Source organism: Numenius arquata, chromosome W, assembly GCF_964106895.1.
Source record: "Numenius arquata chromosome W, bNumArq3.hap1.1, whole genome shotgun sequence".
Taxonomy (NCBI): Eukaryota; Metazoa; Chordata; class Aves; order Charadriiformes; family Scolopacidae; genus Numenius; species Numenius arquata.
In genome coordinates, this window is record NC_133615.1 from 18,650,682 (window position 1) to 18,669,173 (window position 18,492).

An 18,492-nucleotide genomic window follows, 5' to 3' on the forward strand; every position below is an offset into this window, starting at 1 on the left:
ATAAAGAAAAAATCTGGAAAATGGAGATTGTTACATGATCTGAGGAAGATTAATGAGGTTATGGCAACCATGGGAGCTTTACAACCTGGATTACCCTCTCCCACCATGATTCCGATGTGATGGGAAATTGTTGTAATGGACTTGAAAGATTGTTTCTTTACGATTCCTTTAGCAGATCAAGATATGGAGAAATTTGCCTTTACTGTACCATCCATAAACAATATGGAACCTGCAAAAAGATATCATTGGAAGGTGTTACCGCAAGGTATGAAAAACTCACCCACAATTTGCCAGTGGTTCGTGGCAAAGGCATTGAGTCCAGTACGTGCTTTGTTCCCATCAGGTTATTGCTATCATTATATGGATGACATTCTGTTAGCTGCAGCAACTCCACAGGAGTTAATTGAGATGGAGAACAAAACACGGGAATCTCTGTGCCAATATGGACTAATTGTTGCGCCTGAAAAGGTGCAACGGCAGCAACCATGGCTCTATTTAGGTATGAAAGTCTTAACTCAAATGGTGATGCCACAACCCATACAATTGCAAGTGGAAGTGAAAACATTAAATGACGTGCAAAAATTAGCAGGGATGATTAATTGGATTTGACCCTACGTGGGGATTCCTTCTTCTAAATTGCAACCGTTATTTGAACTACTGCAAGGAGACACAGATATTTCTGCCCCACGCACCTTGACGGTAGATGCACAAAAAGCAATTGCAGACATTGAGCGAGCAATTAGTAGCAAACATGTATGGAGAATTGAACTGACAGTGCCTGTCCAGGCAATCATTTTGATTGATCAGTTGGTACCCTTTGCCATGATTGCACAATGGCATGAGAAGTGGGATGATTCTCTACATGTTTTGGAGTGGGTTTTCTTGCCAAATAAAACAAAAAAAGACAGCCCCTGGCCTTTTTGAGCTGGTGGCTCAAGTAATTATAAAAATCAGGACATGCTGTATGGAATTAATGGCGAGAGACCCGGAAAAAATTGTACTCCCAGTGCAGAGTGATTATTTTGAATGGTGCATGGCCAACAGCTCTGCCTTAACAAGCAGCCATGATGAACTATACAGGGCAAATAAGTTATTATTCGCCCTCACATCCATTGGTCAAACTAGGAAGTCAGGTGAGATTTGGTCAGAAACAATTGAGTCAATTGGATCCAGTAGAGGGACCCACGGTGTTTACGGATGGATCAGGGAAAACCGGAAAAGCAGCCATCGTTTGGAAAGACGGACCACAATGGCAGCATAAAATCGAACATCAACAAGGCTCACCACAAGTGGTTGAACTTAGGGCGATGGCCATGGTGTTTCAAAACTTCCCTGGCCCAGTAAACATCATAACAGATTCTGCTTATGTGGCTGGACTGGTACAACGATTGGATAAAGCTGTGTTAGGGCATGTGTCTAATGAAATGCTGTTTGGGGTTCTGAAGCTATTATGGTTGGAAATTTAGAAACGTCACTATGAATATTATGTCATGCATATTAAAAGTCACACTACGTTACCAGGTTTTATAGTGGAAGGAAATGCAAAAGCAGATGCTTTGGTGTCCGCAGTGGCATTAGGACCTGTTCCCGATATTAAACAACAGGCAATAGCTTCATATCGCTTTTACCATCAGGGCTATCGGGCCCTGAAACGCCAATTTCATATTTCCAATTCTGAGGCACGTGCCATTGTTGCTGCATGCCCTGATTGTCAGGGCCATCATGTCCCTATTTACTATGGCACCAACCCTCGTGGCCTCCGTGCCTTGCAGATCTGGCAGACCGATGTTACGCACGTACCCGAATTTGGGCATTTGAAATACGTGCATGTCTCTATAGATACTTTTTCATCAGCTCTTGTTGCCACTGCTCATACTGGGGAATCTGCACATGATGTCATCCGCCATTGGCAATGTGCATTTTCCATTTTAGGTGTTCCCCAACAAGTTAAGACAGACAATGGCCCGGCTTACGTGTCTCAGAAAGTCGAATTATTTTTGCAGCTTTGGGGGATATCCCATGTTACTGGAATTCCCCATTCTCCCACAGGACAAAGCATTGTAGAACGAGCCCACGGTACACTCAAGCGCTTCCTCCAAAAACAAAAAGGGGGAATTCTGGGTGAACCACCTGATGCACGATTGGCTAAAGCTACGTACGTTTTAAATTTTTTACAGGTTTCTGATGATTCTCTGACCCCAACACCGCCCATCCTTCTCCATTTCAATTCCCTGGTAACTCAGGAGGGGGTGGGTCCAGGGGCAAAGGTGTTAGTGCGGGATCTACGTACGGGTCAATGGATGGGTCCGTATGATCTATTAACCTGGGGAAGAGGTTATGCTTGTGTTTCCACAGATCACGGGCCGCAATGGATGCCTGCACAGAACGTGAAGCCTGTGTTATCTTCCTCATGATGTGTGCCGTAGTCAATGCATTTTGGATGCCAACGCAGACAAGGACCAACGTATGGATCACTCTAGCCAACATGACTGGCCAAGATTCCATATGTCTGGCCACTGCATCACCAGAGAATCCGTTTACTACATGCCTCGTTGGTGTTCCAGTGGACAAGTGGCCAGTACCACATGAAGCACGGGCAACTTTTCAGAACGAGTCGTTGGTTAATACATGGGATGCATGGGTGCCTTATTTGCCTAAAGTGCCTTTGGAACCTCAAGAGCTTGAACTTTTGGGATCTATAAAAATGGACTATTGTCTGTATTTCAGTTATACAGGAAAGAATCAATCCCTGGCATGGGTGGTAAATTCAAGTATGTCAATTTACAGAAATTCAAGTGTATGGTGTAACTTTACCTCCCCAAATATTTCTCGATCCTCAAATGTCCCTTTGGCTCTACCCCCGGGGATATTCCTGATATGTGGAGATCGAGCCTGGGGAGCCATACCTTCTCACATGAAAGGAGGACCATGCAGTTTGGGACGCTTAACATTGTTAACTCCTAATACGTCCATGATTTACCAACATCGCTATTATAAAAAAGCTAAGAGGAGCATCCATGCTTACAATGAAGACTGTGATGACCAAGTCACTTTTTGGAATAAGGGTGAAATATGGGCAGCCTCCATGTTTGTATCAGGAGCAGCTGCTGCCAAAGCATTAAGTACCTTGAATAAGTTAGGATGCTGGCTAGCAAAGCAAACAAATGCAACCTCTGCGGCATTAAGCAATTTACTATTAGATGTAGACTCAGTTAGGCATGCTACGCTACAAAATAGAGCGGCGATAGATTTTTTGTTATTAGCTCAAGGACGTGGATGCGAGGATATTGATGGAATGTGTTGCATGAACTTGTCAGATCACTCTGAATCAATTCATAAAAGCATACAGTTGTTAAAGGAAGGAGTACAAAAGCTGCAAGTCGACAATGGATGGGATTGGTTGAACAGATTGTTTAGTGGATGGGGACTGTCGGGATGGTTGTTGTCAGTAGTAAGAACGGGATTAGTTATTTTACTGATTGTTGTGGTTGTGCTATTAATGTTGCCATGTGTCATCTCCTTGCTGCAAAGGGCCCTGCAGCGGACGATGAGGGCGATATTTTTGGCACAAATACAAAAAGGGGGAATTGTGGGGGACTGCGGCGGGTCCGTGGAACCCTTGATTGTGGGAAAGGAGTCAGGAGTTGACCTTGCAGAGATTAAAGTATATCCTTGAGAAAGAAGGGAGTAGAAAACATCCTGAGAAGTAAAACAACTTTTAGGTACCAGCTGGAGACTGACAAGATAAGGAGTAGCTTTGATGTTTTGCAAAAGACAACCAATGATATATTGTTATGACAATATGTAACCAATAGTAAAAGAACACATGTTAAGAAAGAATATATAAGAAAATACGTGTGCTAATAAAGGTAGACTGTTACTGCTTGAACTTCTGAAGATTGCTGTTCGTGCCGTTTGTCCGTCTCAACAACAACGACATTTATACTTGTGCCTGGCATTACTCCATCCCAGATGCAGTTCCTGTTAAATTTCATGCCATTGACAATTGCCCGATGCTCCAGTCTATCTAGATCCCTCTGCAAGGCCTCTCGCCCCTCGAGATAGTCAATAGCACTTCCCAGTTTAGTATCCTCAGCAAACTTGCTAATGGGGCATTCAACTCCTGCATGCAGATAAATATATTGAACAGAACTGGCCTTAGAACTGAGCCATGAGGAACATCGCTGGTGATCAGTCACCAGCCAGATGTAGCCCCATTCACTACAACCCTTTGAGTCCTGCTGTTCAGCCAGTTCTTCAGACAGCACACTGCATATCTGCTCATGTCATGGTCTAACCCCAGCCAGCAACCAAGCACCAGACAACCGCTCGCTCTTCCCACCCCCCCCACCGTAGGATGGGGGAGAAAATAAGAAAAACCACATCCACCACCTTGCGGTCATCAACTAGGCAGGTGACCTTATCATAGAAGGGCATCAAATTAGTTAAACAGGACTTTCCCTTTGTGAACCCATGTTGACTGTGCCTGATGATTGAATTGTTCTTTAAATGCCTTTCAGTAGCACCCAGTATGATCTTCTCCATAATTTTTCCAGGAACTGAAGTTAGACTAACAGTTCTGTAGTTTTCTGGGTCTTCCCTCACACCCTTCTTGTAAATTGAAATAACATCGGCTAGCTTCCAGTCAGCAGGGAAGTAGTAGAAGATAACTTCTTGTCACACTACTACATCATACTACTCCACAGGTAGCATTTTACCTCATGTCCTTCATACTGTTTACCTAGAAGCTGATTTGTATTACCAATTGATTTAAGCAATCTAACATTAGCTCAACCTCTTAGAATTAGAAGAATTAAAAAGGTTTGAGGGGGCTCCTTTAAGAGTACTCTGTGGTGTTTGGGGGTTTTTGTTTGGGTTTTTTTGTGTTTGTTTGGTTTTTTATGTTTGTTGAGTGCTTGAGCCACAGGGTGGTGTAAGGCAGAACTCATAATTTATCCTCAACAAAGCAGCCTGAAGAGACTTTTAATGTCTCAAAGAACCAGGCCTTCTGCTCAAGGAACTGATAAGGCTAACACCTGCTTATCTCTGATGAGAAAGAAAAGTGGCGCCTGAATGACATTGTTAAAGAACCAGAACACCCTTTCTCCTGTGAAGGCCAAGCTGTTTCTCCAAAAAAGACGCTATGCCTAGTGATGACCCTTGCCTCATTATCCGTGAAATGCATATTAAAGTTCACACCCCTGCATATGCTAATGAAGATTATCAAGATCATGCTAAATATATATGACTATAGATCTCCTCACCCAAAATCATGCTACACCTCACCTGGGGGTGGGGAAGAAACCTGAGACGAAACTGCCCCTTAGGAGTGGGCGAACATAAAAAGGGGGAAGACTTTCCCTGAAGAAGAAGATTTATGACCCTCGTTGACTGGAGTAACACTGGAACCAGGAACAGTGATCTCTATCTCTCTCTCGATCTCTCTCATTCTCTATCCCTTTGCTTTCTTCCTTTCCTTTTTTTCTTTCTTTTCTCTTTCCTTTCAAAGAAGTAATGCAAGGCATACCGTACTGCTTGCCATAATTCATTGTATATCTGTTATTAAGTACTGCTTGCCATAGTTTGTTGTATACCTGTTGCTAATTAACACAATGCATACCTTACCGCTTGCCATAATTTGTTATGTCATCTTGAGTGAGCTCTCACGGCAAGTGCAGGGCAGCCAAGGGATCAGGGCCAGCCAGCATGGGTTTATGAAAGGGAGGTCCTGCTTAACCAACTTGATCTCTTTTTATGACCATGTGACCCGCCTTCTCGATGTGGAGAAGGCTGTGGACGTTGTCTACCTGGACTTTGGTAAGGCTTTTGACACCATCCCCCACAGCGTTCTCCTGGAGAAGCTGGCGAATCATGGCATAGACAAGTGTACTCTTCACTGGGTAAAAAACTGGCTGGATGGCTGTGCCCAGAGAGTTGTGATTAATGGGGTGAAATCCAGTTGGCGGCCGGTCACCAGTGGTGTCCCTCAGGGCTCAGTTTTGGGGCCAGTCTTGTTTAATATCTTTATTGCTGATCTGGATAAGGAGATTGAGTGCACCCTCAGTAAGGTTGCAGATGACACCAAACTAGGTGGGAATGTTGATCTGCTTGAGGGTAGGAAGGCTCTACAGAGGGACCTGGACAGGTTGGATCAATGGGCCAAGGCCAATGGGATGAGGTTTAATAAGGCCAAGTGCCGGGTCCTGCATTTCGGTCACAACAACCCCAGGCAACGCTACAGGCTTGGGGAAGAGTGGCTGGAAAGCTGCCCAACAGAAAAGGACCTGGGGGTGTTGGTGGACAGCTGGCTTAACATGAGCCAGCTGTGTGCCCAGGTGGCCAAGAAGGCCAACAGCATCCTGGCTTGTATCAGGAATAGCGTGGCCAGCAGGAGTAGGGAAATGATCGTGCCTCTGTACTTAGCATTGGTGAGGCCCCACCTCGAGTACTGTGTTCATTTCTGGGCCCCTCACTACAGGAAGGACATTGAAGTGCTGGAGCGTGTCCAGAGGAGAGCCACCAAGCTGGTGAGGGGTCTAGAGAACAAGTCACATGAGGAGAGGCTGAGGGAACGGGGCATGTTTAATTTGGAGAAGAGGAGGCTGAGGGGAGACCTCATTGCCCTCTACAACTACCTGAAAGGAGGTTGTAGAGAGGTGGGTGTTGGCCTCTTCTCCCAAGGGAATAATGACAGGACCAGAGGAAATGGTCTAAAGTTGCAGCAGGGGAGGTTTAGATTAGATATTAGGAAGAATTACTTTACTGAGAGAGTGGTCAGGCACTGGAACAGCCTGCCCAGGGAGGCGGAGTCGTCGCCATCCCTGGAGGTATTTAAGGAATGTGTAGACATGGCACTTCAGGGCATGCTCTAGTGGCTGAGATTGTTGGTTTGTGTCTGTTTGTGGGTGTTTTTGTTTTGTTTTTTGTTGTTGTTGGACTCGATCTCAAAGGTCCCTTCCAACCATGAAGATTCTGTGATTCTGTGATATACCTAAATAATTACTGTGGGCCTAATTAAGACCTGGTTACTAACCTAATAAATGTTTGTATACGGATCTTGGGATTTGTCTCACCTTAGTCCGTGCCGCCGGGGATTTACAAATCTGAATCACTTACCCCCTCCCTCTTTTCTGAGTGGGATGTGACAGGTAGAACCACACACACACATTTTACATGGTTAACAAGCATTTTGTGAAAATCTCAAGTTGATAATCTTTTTTTCACAACAATATTCTAAAGCACCCTTATTAACTGCAATCAAAATTGGGCTGTTTCAAGTTTGCTCTGCAGTTTTTTAAATGAATCTATGAGCTAGGATCCACATTCAGAAAAGAATATTTTCAAAACTCATGTCCCAATTCTAGTTTACTTGTTTGGAAACGTATCAGTGTTTAACACTTATGCCTAAATCTGACATTATTAGCCTGCCAAATCCAGCTTTTTTGGTTCTTCACCATCTTAACTAGATAAATATTTAAAGCAATATGAAAAATTGGGATGTAAAGGGTCAACTGATAATTTTCTAAAAAACCCAAGGTATACTATATTAAGAATCTCACAAAATTAGAATTACTTACAAGCTAAACTATCTTTGACCTGCTGAGGCTACCATGCCCGCTTCCCTCCCAAGCTATTTGGGGAAAAAGTGTTGCTAGAAAATAGACACTATTTACTCTTCCCGATTTTTCTGTATAACCCTTATTCTGAGTAGCTGACTCCTCTCACTCCAAGCTGACTTTGAAATTCATGTCTCCGGCTATAAACGCCTTGTATATCATCACTTCAAAATGAAAAAGGGAACCTATCAACTCCTCACATGCCAAAATTATTTCATATATAGGTATCCCCCGGAGAATGATCTTTTCCAGTTTTACACACCTAAGACAGGAACTGTAAGTAGTTCAACAAGACTTAAAACAGTATTTCAGTTTGATAAACACAACATTTTGAAAATCCAAGACTTAAAACACTGCCAATTTATTTTGAAGAGTCACTGTCGTGGTTTGGGCCAGACTGGCCACTGAAACGAATGACAGATGCTCTCCCCCACTTCTCTCTCCAAGGAGAGGAGGGAGAGAGATAAAGAGATTTATAAGTTTAGAAGGAACTAAACTACTTTAATGAAATATTAATAATAAACCAAAAAGAAAATAACGAACTAGATACAAAATCATATCAAGCTCCCAGGATGATGATCATGTCACCAGCAGGCACTGGGAAAGTCCCAGACTGGACTCAGTGACGGATGGGAATTGGATTCCAAATCTGGATTCAGGAATACATGGACTGGGATCAAAGGCTGACAAACATACAGAGTGTTCCTCAGATGCCACCCACTGAAGAAAGAGGGCTGACCCTTTGATCCCTCATCTTTAATACTGAGCATGATGCAGATGGGATGGAATACCCCTGTTGGTCAGGTTTGGGTCACCTGTCCTGTCCACTCCTCCCTGCAGGTGCAACCCCTCTATGCTTTTCTACTTCCGACCCTCCAACGGGACACATAACAAAATTAGCTGACCTTGGTTGTTATAGCAATAAGTATAAGCAAGAGCCTCTCTGCATACCATTCCTTGGCATAAACTATAAACATAGGTCTTATCACTCTGAGAAGGAACAGTGTCTCCACAATATGCTGTTAATTTCAGAGAGTTCAGTTAGTTAGAAGAGGCTTAGCTAAAAAGTAAAATTACTGAACAGAACATTGGTTCTGTTTTACCTCAAACCAGGACAGTCACAAAGACAATAATGAATACATGCAGAAACTGCATGGAAAAATTTGAACTAAGATGGAACAAAATAGGGCAAACATTAAGTTGATGAAGAGCTTCTCATGAAACATTCGTTTCTAAACATTCTCAGCAAGTTTTCAACTCTGGTGTTAGAGCAACATTACAAAAAATCATTACCTGGATTTCAAGAGTTCAAAAAAAACATTTAAGTTAATTTGCTCAAAATAAGTTTATTTATCCAGATAGTTCTCACAACAAACAGCAATTCACCACCTCATCTACACCTTTGGGAAGTAATGCAAGTTTGTAAGTTAATGCATCAGCTCTACCAGAGTGGATGGCAAAGAATGAAAACTTTGGGTAAGTTTAATACCTGTAAAGAAACACTTTCCACTTCAATGAAAATGTAAATCTAACTTGTTTATTCATACTACATAAAACACATTTATTTTTTTTGTTAGAAGTTACATGCTGTAGGAGTCTGTGTCCTCTAAATGTAAACCCAGACATTTTCCTCAGTTTCTCACTGCACAGAACTAACATTTACATTGGTTTCCCTAATCTTAGGTTAAAAATTCCATACTTCATTTTCAAACCACAGTAGAGACCAGGAGGCAGTCCCTGAATTTATTATTTAAGAGAGCAACTTTTTAAAAGCATCAATACCTTGATGCTCATGCACCATCAATATTTTTACACATGAGAAATAAGGAAATCAAGTCTGGTCTTGAGTTCCTCAGATATATACACTGCCATTAGATCCAAGATAAAGGTCATCAGACATCCTAGACCTGACTATCTGTTAGGGTAGAAGAACAGAGAAGCTTCCTAACGAAATACACCCTTACAACCAGATATTTTAAAGATAAATATCTGCTCAGTATATTTAATGAAACATCTGAGTAGAAGAAAGGACTCCTGGTTGCACACAAACTATTTCCTCATTTGCCTCACTGATGGTCTTATGATTGTCTTAGACTTTTCCCTCTGTATTTGGTTTGTGTGGCAAGGTTTTGGTAGCAGAGGGGTGCAGGGGTGGCTTCTGTGAGAAGATGTCAGAAGCTTCCCCCATGTCTGACAGAGCCACTGCCAGCCGGCTCCAAGATGGACCCTGCCACTGGCCACGGCTGAGCCAATCAATGACGGTGGTAGCACCTCTGTGATAACATATTGTCCTGGGTTGAGAGACACAGGACTAACTTTTCTTCTAATGCTGGGGAAAATTGCACTTTTAGAAGACTCTAGTGTCTGAATTTGTGAAAATATTTACTTTATAGCCAGCCAGGCTCTGTGGGATTCAAGGTTAGTGTTTTCGAGCCTTGCCAGGGGCAGGGACAAGGAGGAGCAAGGCCTGGGCATTTGACCCAGGCTGGCCAACAGGAGTATTTCATACCATGAACGTCACATCCAATATAAATTAGAAAAGTTTGCTGCATAGCGGGCTCTCTCCCTGATGGCGGCGGTCCAGACAACTCCTTGCCCCGGTGCCGGAGCCCTGAGGCCTCCCCTTCCTCCTGAAGCCATTGCGCTCGCAGTGTCCGATACTTGCCATCCACTGCTGGGAGTGCACAGCTTCCTACTGATATAGATGGCTGAGAATAATTCCTGTACATCTTATATCAGTATTGGGATTAATACTGGTTCTTTAGTATTATTGTTAATTATTTAGTCTTAGTCTATTAAATCTATTTATATTTCAACCCTTGTGTTTCTTTGTGTTCCCCAATTTCCCCTTTCCGGGTGGGGAGGGGTCATCGGGTGATAGAATAATTGTCTAACAACAACAGATTGTTATGGTTTCTCTCAAACCATAACATATATTTAAGAAGGGGGAAAAACCTGCGCAACAGCAGCCAGGAGAGAGGAGTGAGAATATGTGAGAAAGAACTCTGCAGACACCAAGGTCAGTGAAGGAGGGGGAGGAGGTGCTCCAGGCACTGGAGCAGATTTCCCTGCAGCCCATGGTGAGGCAGGTTATCCCACTGCAGCCCGTGGATGTTAAAGGTGGAGCAGATATCCCCCTGTAGCCCATAGAGGCCCCACGCTGGAGCAGGCGGATACGCCCAAGAGGCTGTAATCCCATGGAAAGACCATGATGGAGCAGGCTCCTGGCAGGACCTGTGGCCCCATGGAGAGGATCCCACGCTGAAGCAGGTTTTCTGGCAGGACCTGTGACCCTGTGGGGGACCCACGCTGGAGCAGTCTGTTCCTGAAGGACTGCACTCTGTGGAAAGGGCCCATGCTGGAGCACTTCATAGAGGACTGTCTCCCATGGGTTGGACTCCACACTGGAGCAGAGGAAGAGTGAGAAGGAAGGACAGAGACAGAGACAACATGTGATGAACTGATCACAACCCCCATTCCCCATCCCCCTGCGTCACTCAGGGGGGAAAAGGAGGTAGAGAAAATCAGGAGCGAAGTTGAGCCTGGGAAGAAGGGAGGGGTGAGAGGAAGGTGCTTTAAGATTAGTTTTTATTTCTCGTTATCCTACCCTGACTTTTGAATGGCAATAAATTAATTTCTCTGAGTCAAGTCTGTTTTGCCCGTGATGGTAACTGCTGAGTGATCCTCCCTGTCCTTATCTCGACCCACCCGCCTTTCGTCTCCCCTGTCCAGTTGAAGAGGGGGAGTGATAGAGCAACTTGGTGGCACCTGGCACACCATCAAGGTCAACCCACCACACCCTCCTTTAGTTCAGGGAGATTAATAAGCATTTTCAAAGCTGCAATTGAGACACATTTAATCTGGTCAGCACTCAGGAACCTCAATACAAAAAAAGGCTAATGCAATGATAATAACAGAGCAGCAAATTTTAACAGCTTTTACGCTTGAACATTAGATGTTTTACATTTCTCAGCTACCAGCTACTCATTGGTGCTGCTAAGCAGCAAGTTTTTCTAAGTCTGCTCATACTCAAATTTAATATAAAGTTCATTTTAAACCAGTGTTTTCTCTGTTCAGAGCACAATGAAACAGTCAAAGTTTTAGTCTGTATTTTATACTCTAAGGATTAACCACCTTGTGACGTGCTACAGTAAATCTGTCCCGGTTTGAAGTAAAACCGAACCAATTTTCTGTTCTGTAATTTTACATCCTAGCTAGGCCTCCTCTAACTCTCTGAAATTAATGGCATATTGTGGAGAAAACTGCTTGTTCTCAGAATGATAAGACCAATGTTTGTGCTCCATGCCAAGGAATGGTATGCAGGGAGGCCCTTGCTTATACTTATTGCTATAACAACCAAGGTCAGCTCATTTCGTTATTTGCCCCCTTAGGGGGTTGGAAACGGAAAATCGTAGAGGGGTCACATCGGTGGGGAGGAGCGGACAGGACAGGTGACCCAAAACTGACCAACAGGGGTATTCCATCCCATCTGCCCCATGCTCAGTATAAAAGCTGAGGGATCAAAGGGTCAGCCCTTTTTCCTTCGATGGCCGACGTGCGGAGAGGACTCTGTCTGTTCATCTGCCTTTGATCCCGATCCATGTATTCCTGACTCCAGAGCTGGAATCCAATTCCCATCCGTCACTGAGTCCAGTCTGGGACTTCCCCAGTGCCTGCCGGTGACGTGACTGTCATCCTGGGAGCTTGACATGGTTTTGTATATATTGTATCTATTTCATTATTTTCTTCTTTCTTTTTTTTTATTTTAATATTAATTCTTCATTAAAGTAGTTTAGTTCATTCTAAACTTCTAAATCTCCTTGTCTCTCTCCTCTCTTTTGGGGGGGGAAGGGGGGGAGGGCCATCTGTTAGTCTCATTTTGGTAAATTTGGCCGAAACCACTACAAAATCTCAAACATAGTTTTGTTAGCAAACAGCTTAAGCAGCCTATCAGAACTATCTACCCACTCAGTAAGCAAAGATCTTAAAAAACAAAATAAACCCAGTACTTTATATTGCAATAGACTTGAATTAATCAAAATGACTTCTTAGTACAGGAGTATATTTGGATTTTATTCAAATTATTATGTATCAGTTCAAGAACCTAATTCTGAAACAAACCCAATTTTTATCTGATAAAATAGCTTGCCAAGGAACTTTTGCTTGAGTTATGGTAATCTGACCAGCAAAGTTCTTTCATAAAATTTCAGAGTAAGCAGATAAAAATCTGAACTTCAATGAAACAGGGTATTTTGCCTCACAGAAGTCCAACTTCTACTCTCAATCAAGTGTTTAGATATAGAGCTTCCATAAGAGCCGAAGAAAAATTGTGTGAAAATTTACTTAAATCTAAGGATTGTTGAAGTGTTCTTCATACAAATTCAATGAAAAATGGGATGAACTTCCAGCCCCCGAGAAAATATATTTTTCAGATCCTATCAATGCCATTAAGAAGCAGTACATTTTTTCCTACAAAGATGTATATAAATTATAGGAAAACATAGCACTAACCACCCAATTTGGAAAATATCTTATTGAAACAAGACATTTGGAGACGCTTTCCCTAAGAAACATTTATGATAATCAGACTGAAAACTGGATTTAGACACTTCTGGTTTAATTACATCAAACACCTATTTATGTGCATACAGCACTTTTACAAGGCTTCTGGTGTTCAGATTCCTATGTATTTTAGCAGGAATAGTTAGTAGGAACAGATGTATCTTCAGTGCAAATTATTATTATTTTTTAAGAACCACCAAATTCTTGCAAAGTATGAAAGTTTAAACTGTCCAAACCAAAATTAATATTAAAAGAAGCCTTTTTTTTTAAAGTGGAAAAACTGCATAATTAATCAGGCTTCTCTGCAAAAGGAGGTAATTTTTGGAATGCTAGAACTTGTGCTCCTCAACACTCATTAATGATCTGAAAAGGAGTTTGGATAAGATGACTTAAGTTTACCAATAATACCAGACAGAAAAACAAAAGCAAACAGATACCTCATGATAGTGGGCAGTTAAGCAGAAGAAAATTCAGTGATGATGCATGCAAGATTTATTTTATTTTTTTTTGTAAGTGACACAGAAAGCCAATTCCAAATTTACATATACAATGGCAAACTCTAAACTATTACCACTCAATACTTCCATAATATAAATAGGTGGTTCCATAAAATTGCCAGCTCAGAACTCAACAACAGTTAAGGACAGCCTTATAAGAGGGAAAAGAACAGCATTAGAAAGACTCCCCTTTGAGGTCATGCAGAGTTGAAGAACATGATACAGGTATTTTCCTCATTCATTCCTTCATAGTAGCATGCAATGACCCAGCCTGCATTTGTGCTTAACCAAACTTCCAGTTAAGTTCTGCAGTTCACTAGCTAAATCATTCACCAAACCTAGTCTGAACTTCAGCCCACGGTTATCTAGTTCCATATCCCCATCACCCCATGCCTGAAGATCCCCATGCGTGTAAAACAGTTTTTGAAATGCCAGCTCTATGGATGTGTAATCCTGCAACTTGTTCGGTGCATCCTCTTGAGACATTTCTGAGGTACTGCAAGAGTAACAAATTGCAGTATTTTTGTCTCAAAAACACTTCATGATTAACTTTGTATTTTTTCACTAGACTACAGAAAAGAATCCTGGTTTTGAAACTTAATTTTGTATGTTTTAATGTTACCGCTATATAAAAGTTAATGCAAAATGCCAAGCTATAATTGGACTAATATTCTAATTGAGATGATTTTTTTTTAGAGGACCATTGTCAAAAGTCAGCACTTCAAGAGCACCTACTGCTTATTGTAAGGATTGTCCAATAAAAGGTGAAAATTCCTAATTACATCAAGTACTTATATAAGCAATACTTCAAGAAGCTCAAGGTAAAAATATGTACCTTCTTAGATATCCACTTTACTTTGTTTTCCTGTAACACTGATTTATTATTCTACAAGGAATTAAGGGATATCTCTAGATGAGCTGCCCTTGTCCTTATGGGTGATTTTAACTTCCCAGACGTCAACTGAGAATATCATACAGCAGACACAAACAGGTCCAGGAAATTCCTGAAGCATGTTGAAGATAACTTCTTGGTGCAGGTATTAAGGGAGCCAACAAGGGAAAGGTGCCCTCCTAGATCCGTTGTTTGTAAACAGAGAGGGACTCATGGGCAAAGTGGTGACTGGTGGCTGTCTTGGTCACAGTGACCACGACATAGTTGAGTTTCAAATCATTAGAGATAGGAGAAAAACTGCCAGCAAAACTTCGACCCTGGATATGGGGAGAGCAGACTTCAGGATGCTGAAGAAGCTAGTTAGTAAAGGTCCCCATGGAATGTGCTTTTGAAAGTATTGGGGTCCATGAACGCTGGTCACATTTTAAGAGCCATCTCTTAAGAGAGCAGGAGCAGGCAATTCCAAAGTGTTGGAAGTCAAGTAAGCAGGGCAGAAGGCCAGCTTGGCTAAGCAGGGATCTTCTTCTACAACTTGGGCAGAAAAGGAAAGAATATGGACATTGGAAGTAATGACAGGCGACATGGGAGGACTACAGAGATGCTGTTCACCACTTCAGGGAGAAAATTTGTGTGGCCAAAGCTCGATTAGAGTTCAAGCTGGACAGCACTGTGAAGGACACAAAAAGGGCTTTTAAAAATATGTTAATAGCAAAAGGAGAATCAGAGATAACATTGGTCCCTTGGACCTTGATGAGGTCAGTCACCTCACAAATAGGGACGGAGACAAAGCAGAGACATTTAATGCCTTCTTCGCCTCTGTCTTTAACACTGATGATGGGCCCTGGGACTCCCGGAGCCCTGTGTTGGAAGACCGTGACTTGGGGGATGATAAACTCCCAGCTGACCCTGAACTTGTTTGAGACTTGTTGCTCCAGCTGGATGTGCTGGGAATCTGGAGAGGTCCCAGTTGACTGGAAGCTGGCAAATTTTGTCCCAGTTTTCAAGAAGGGTAGGGAAGACCCTGGTAATGATAGGCCTGTCAGTCTCGCTTCGGTGCCCGGTAAAATTATGGAGATTATTCTGGGAGTTATTGAAAAACACTTGAGAGACAATGCAGCCATTGGTCATAGCCAGCATGGCTTCATGTTGGAAAAGTCCTGCTTAACTAAATTTCCTTTTATGACAAGGTCACCCATCTAGTCAATGAAGGGAAGCCAGTAGATGTGGTGGTTTGGGATTTTAGCAAAGCTTTTGATACTGTCACTCACAGTATCCTTCTGGACAAAATGTCCAGCACACAGCTAGTCAAGTCTATAATACATTGGGTGAACAATTGGCTGACGGGTCAGGCTCGAAGAGTTATAGTAAATGGGGTTACATCAGGCTGGTGGCCAGTCACCAGCGGGGTTCCCCAGGGCTCAATTTTAGGGTGAGTGTTCTTTAATGTTTTTATAAGCGATCTGGATGCAGGAGTCGAATATACATTAAGTAAGTTTGCCAGTGATACTAAACTAGGAGGACCTTGAGGGTAGAGAGGCCTTACAGAGAGATCTTGGATAGACTAGAGATCTGGGCAATCACCAACCATATGAAAATTAACAAGAGCAAGTGCTAGATTCTCCACCTGGGATGGGGTAATCCTGGTTATACATACAAATTGGGAAATGAGAGGCTGAAGAGTAGCCCTGTGGAAAGAGATCCAGGGGTTTGGGTTGATGGCAAGTTGAACACGAATCAACAGTGGCAGCCAAAAGGGCCAACGGGGTCCTGGGGTGCATCAAGCACAGCATAGCTGTGACTGTCCCACTCTACACTGCACTGATGCAGCCCCACCTCAAGTACTGTGTGCAGTTTTGGGTGCCTCAATATAAGAAGGACATCAAACTATTAGAGTGTGTCCAGAGGAGGGTGACCAAGATGGTGAAAGGTCTCGAGGGCAAGACTTAGGAGAAGCGGCTGAGGTCCCTTGGATTGTTCAGCTTGTAGAAGAGAAGGGTGACCTCATCGCAGTCTACAATGTCCTCAAGGGGGGGAGCGGAGGCAGAGGTGCTGATCTCCTTTCTCTGGTGACCAGGGATAGGACACATGGAAATGGAATGAAACTGCATCAGGGGAAGTTCAGATTGGACATTAGGAAAAGGTTATTCACTGAGAGGGTGGTCGGTCACTGGAACAGCCTCCCCGGGGAAGTGGTCACGGCACCAAGCCTGTCAGAGTTCAAGGACCGTCTGGACGACACTCTTAGTCGTATGGTTTAGCATTAGGTAGTCCTGTGAGGAGCAGGGAGTTGGACTCGATGATCCTTATGGGTCCCTTCCAACTTGAGATATTCTATGATCCTACCTGTATAAACTAGATGCAGAAGATGCATTGTGCTAGGTACTGTAGTTAAATTCAACACCTTGGAGCAGTGCCTATCTTGTATCTGAAAATATAACAGATGGTTTGTGTGCTACATACTTTAAAAATACCTGACCTTCAAGCCCTTTAGGTAAAATGAAAGTAACAGAGCTCATTGGAAAAGATAAGGCATAGATCAGGAAAGCTGAATCAAAATGCTGATGAACAGCTGGGCCTTAAAAGACAAGGAGACAAAAGCCAGTAATCAGATACAGTAAAAGCAGCTAAGTGATTAAAGGGATGAGCCTAAAAACCAGAACAATAACCTAGGAGAATAGACTCTTAAGACTAACAAGTCTAACATCTAAGACATCTAGATAAGAACCAATTCAATAATCAGTGAGAGAAGATGGACAAATCCATTAAAAAGTCACTCAAACATAATGCAAGCTTTTTTCTTTATCAAGCTAGAGAGGCTCAAGAGAAGTTCACAGTTGTTAGCTCCCAGTTCTCTAAACTCTTATATATGAAGGATAAGCAAATCAATTCCTTTGGAACATATTTAACACACTGCTTCAATCTTGCAGTTTTTATCTGTCATAAATACCTTGAGTACTTTAATGACTGTACAGTGAAGCTTACAACTCTCCACAAGCACCACCAGATCTAATGAGGGAGTGAGAAAGGAAATCAGAAAAAACCCATACCTTGTGTTGTTCTATTGCATCTACCCACTGTTGTCTGTGGTCTGGGTCCTGAGCTCGGAGGTACCAAACACTATCGTTTACACTAATATCAAATCTGCATTCGTCAAAATCATGGGGCTGTGAAAGAAAAGAGTGTAAGAATAGCTAAAATTATCAACATGATCAACAATATCCCACACCCTAAAATACTGCAATTAGAAAAACTGATTGATATTGTCTTGAACTCATCCTAGTTTCTAAACTCTGTTTTATGTAGCTGTCTCAAATAATGAACATACACTTCCATAATGAAAAATGCCAGTCTTCTGAAACTGAAAATTCTGTTTAGTACATTCTCATTAAACAAAATTCACAGAATCACGGAATTGTCAGAGTTGGAAGGGACCTCTAGAGATCATCTAGTCCAACTCCCCTGCTAAAGCAGGATTGCCTAGAGCACATTACTCAGGACTGCATCCAGGTGGGTCTTGAAAATCTCCAGAGAAGGGGACTCCACAACCTCCCTGGGCAGCCTGTTCCAGTGCTCTGTCACCCTCACTGTAAAGAAGTTCTTCCTCATATTTGAATGGAACTTCCTATGTTCCAGCTTGTGCCCGTTGCCCCTCGTCCTGTCACTGGCAACCACTGAAAAGAGTCCGGCTCCATCCTCCTTCAACCCACCCTTTAGGTACTTGTAAACATAGATAAGGTCTCCCCTCAGCCTTCTCTTCTCCAGGCTAAAGAGCCCCAGCTCTTTGAGCCTTTCCTCATAAGGGAGGTGCTCTAATCCCTTAATCATCTTAGTTGCCCTATGTTGGACTTCTGGACTAAATTGTCACAAAAAAGTTCCACACAAACATTGACCAAACCTTCATACTTCCAAAGGAGTCCTTTAGCAA

At 42.7% G+C, this 18,492-nt stretch overlaps 1 protein-coding gene across 2 annotated transcripts in view; it reads right to left on the reverse strand.

Moving 5' to 3' along the window:
- Positions 1-18,492, reverse strand: part of LOC141476569 (ceramide transfer protein-like) — a 136,998-nt gene that overhangs the window by 73,902 nt on the left and 44,604 nt on the right. For both annotated transcript variants that reach the window (XM_074165275.1, XM_074165274.1), the window contains exon 3: positions 17,615-17,731. In XM_074165275.1, coding sequence (XP_074021376.1) covers positions 17,615-17,731 — 117 coding nt within the window. The remainder of the gene's footprint in view (positions 1-17,614; positions 17,732-18,492) is intronic.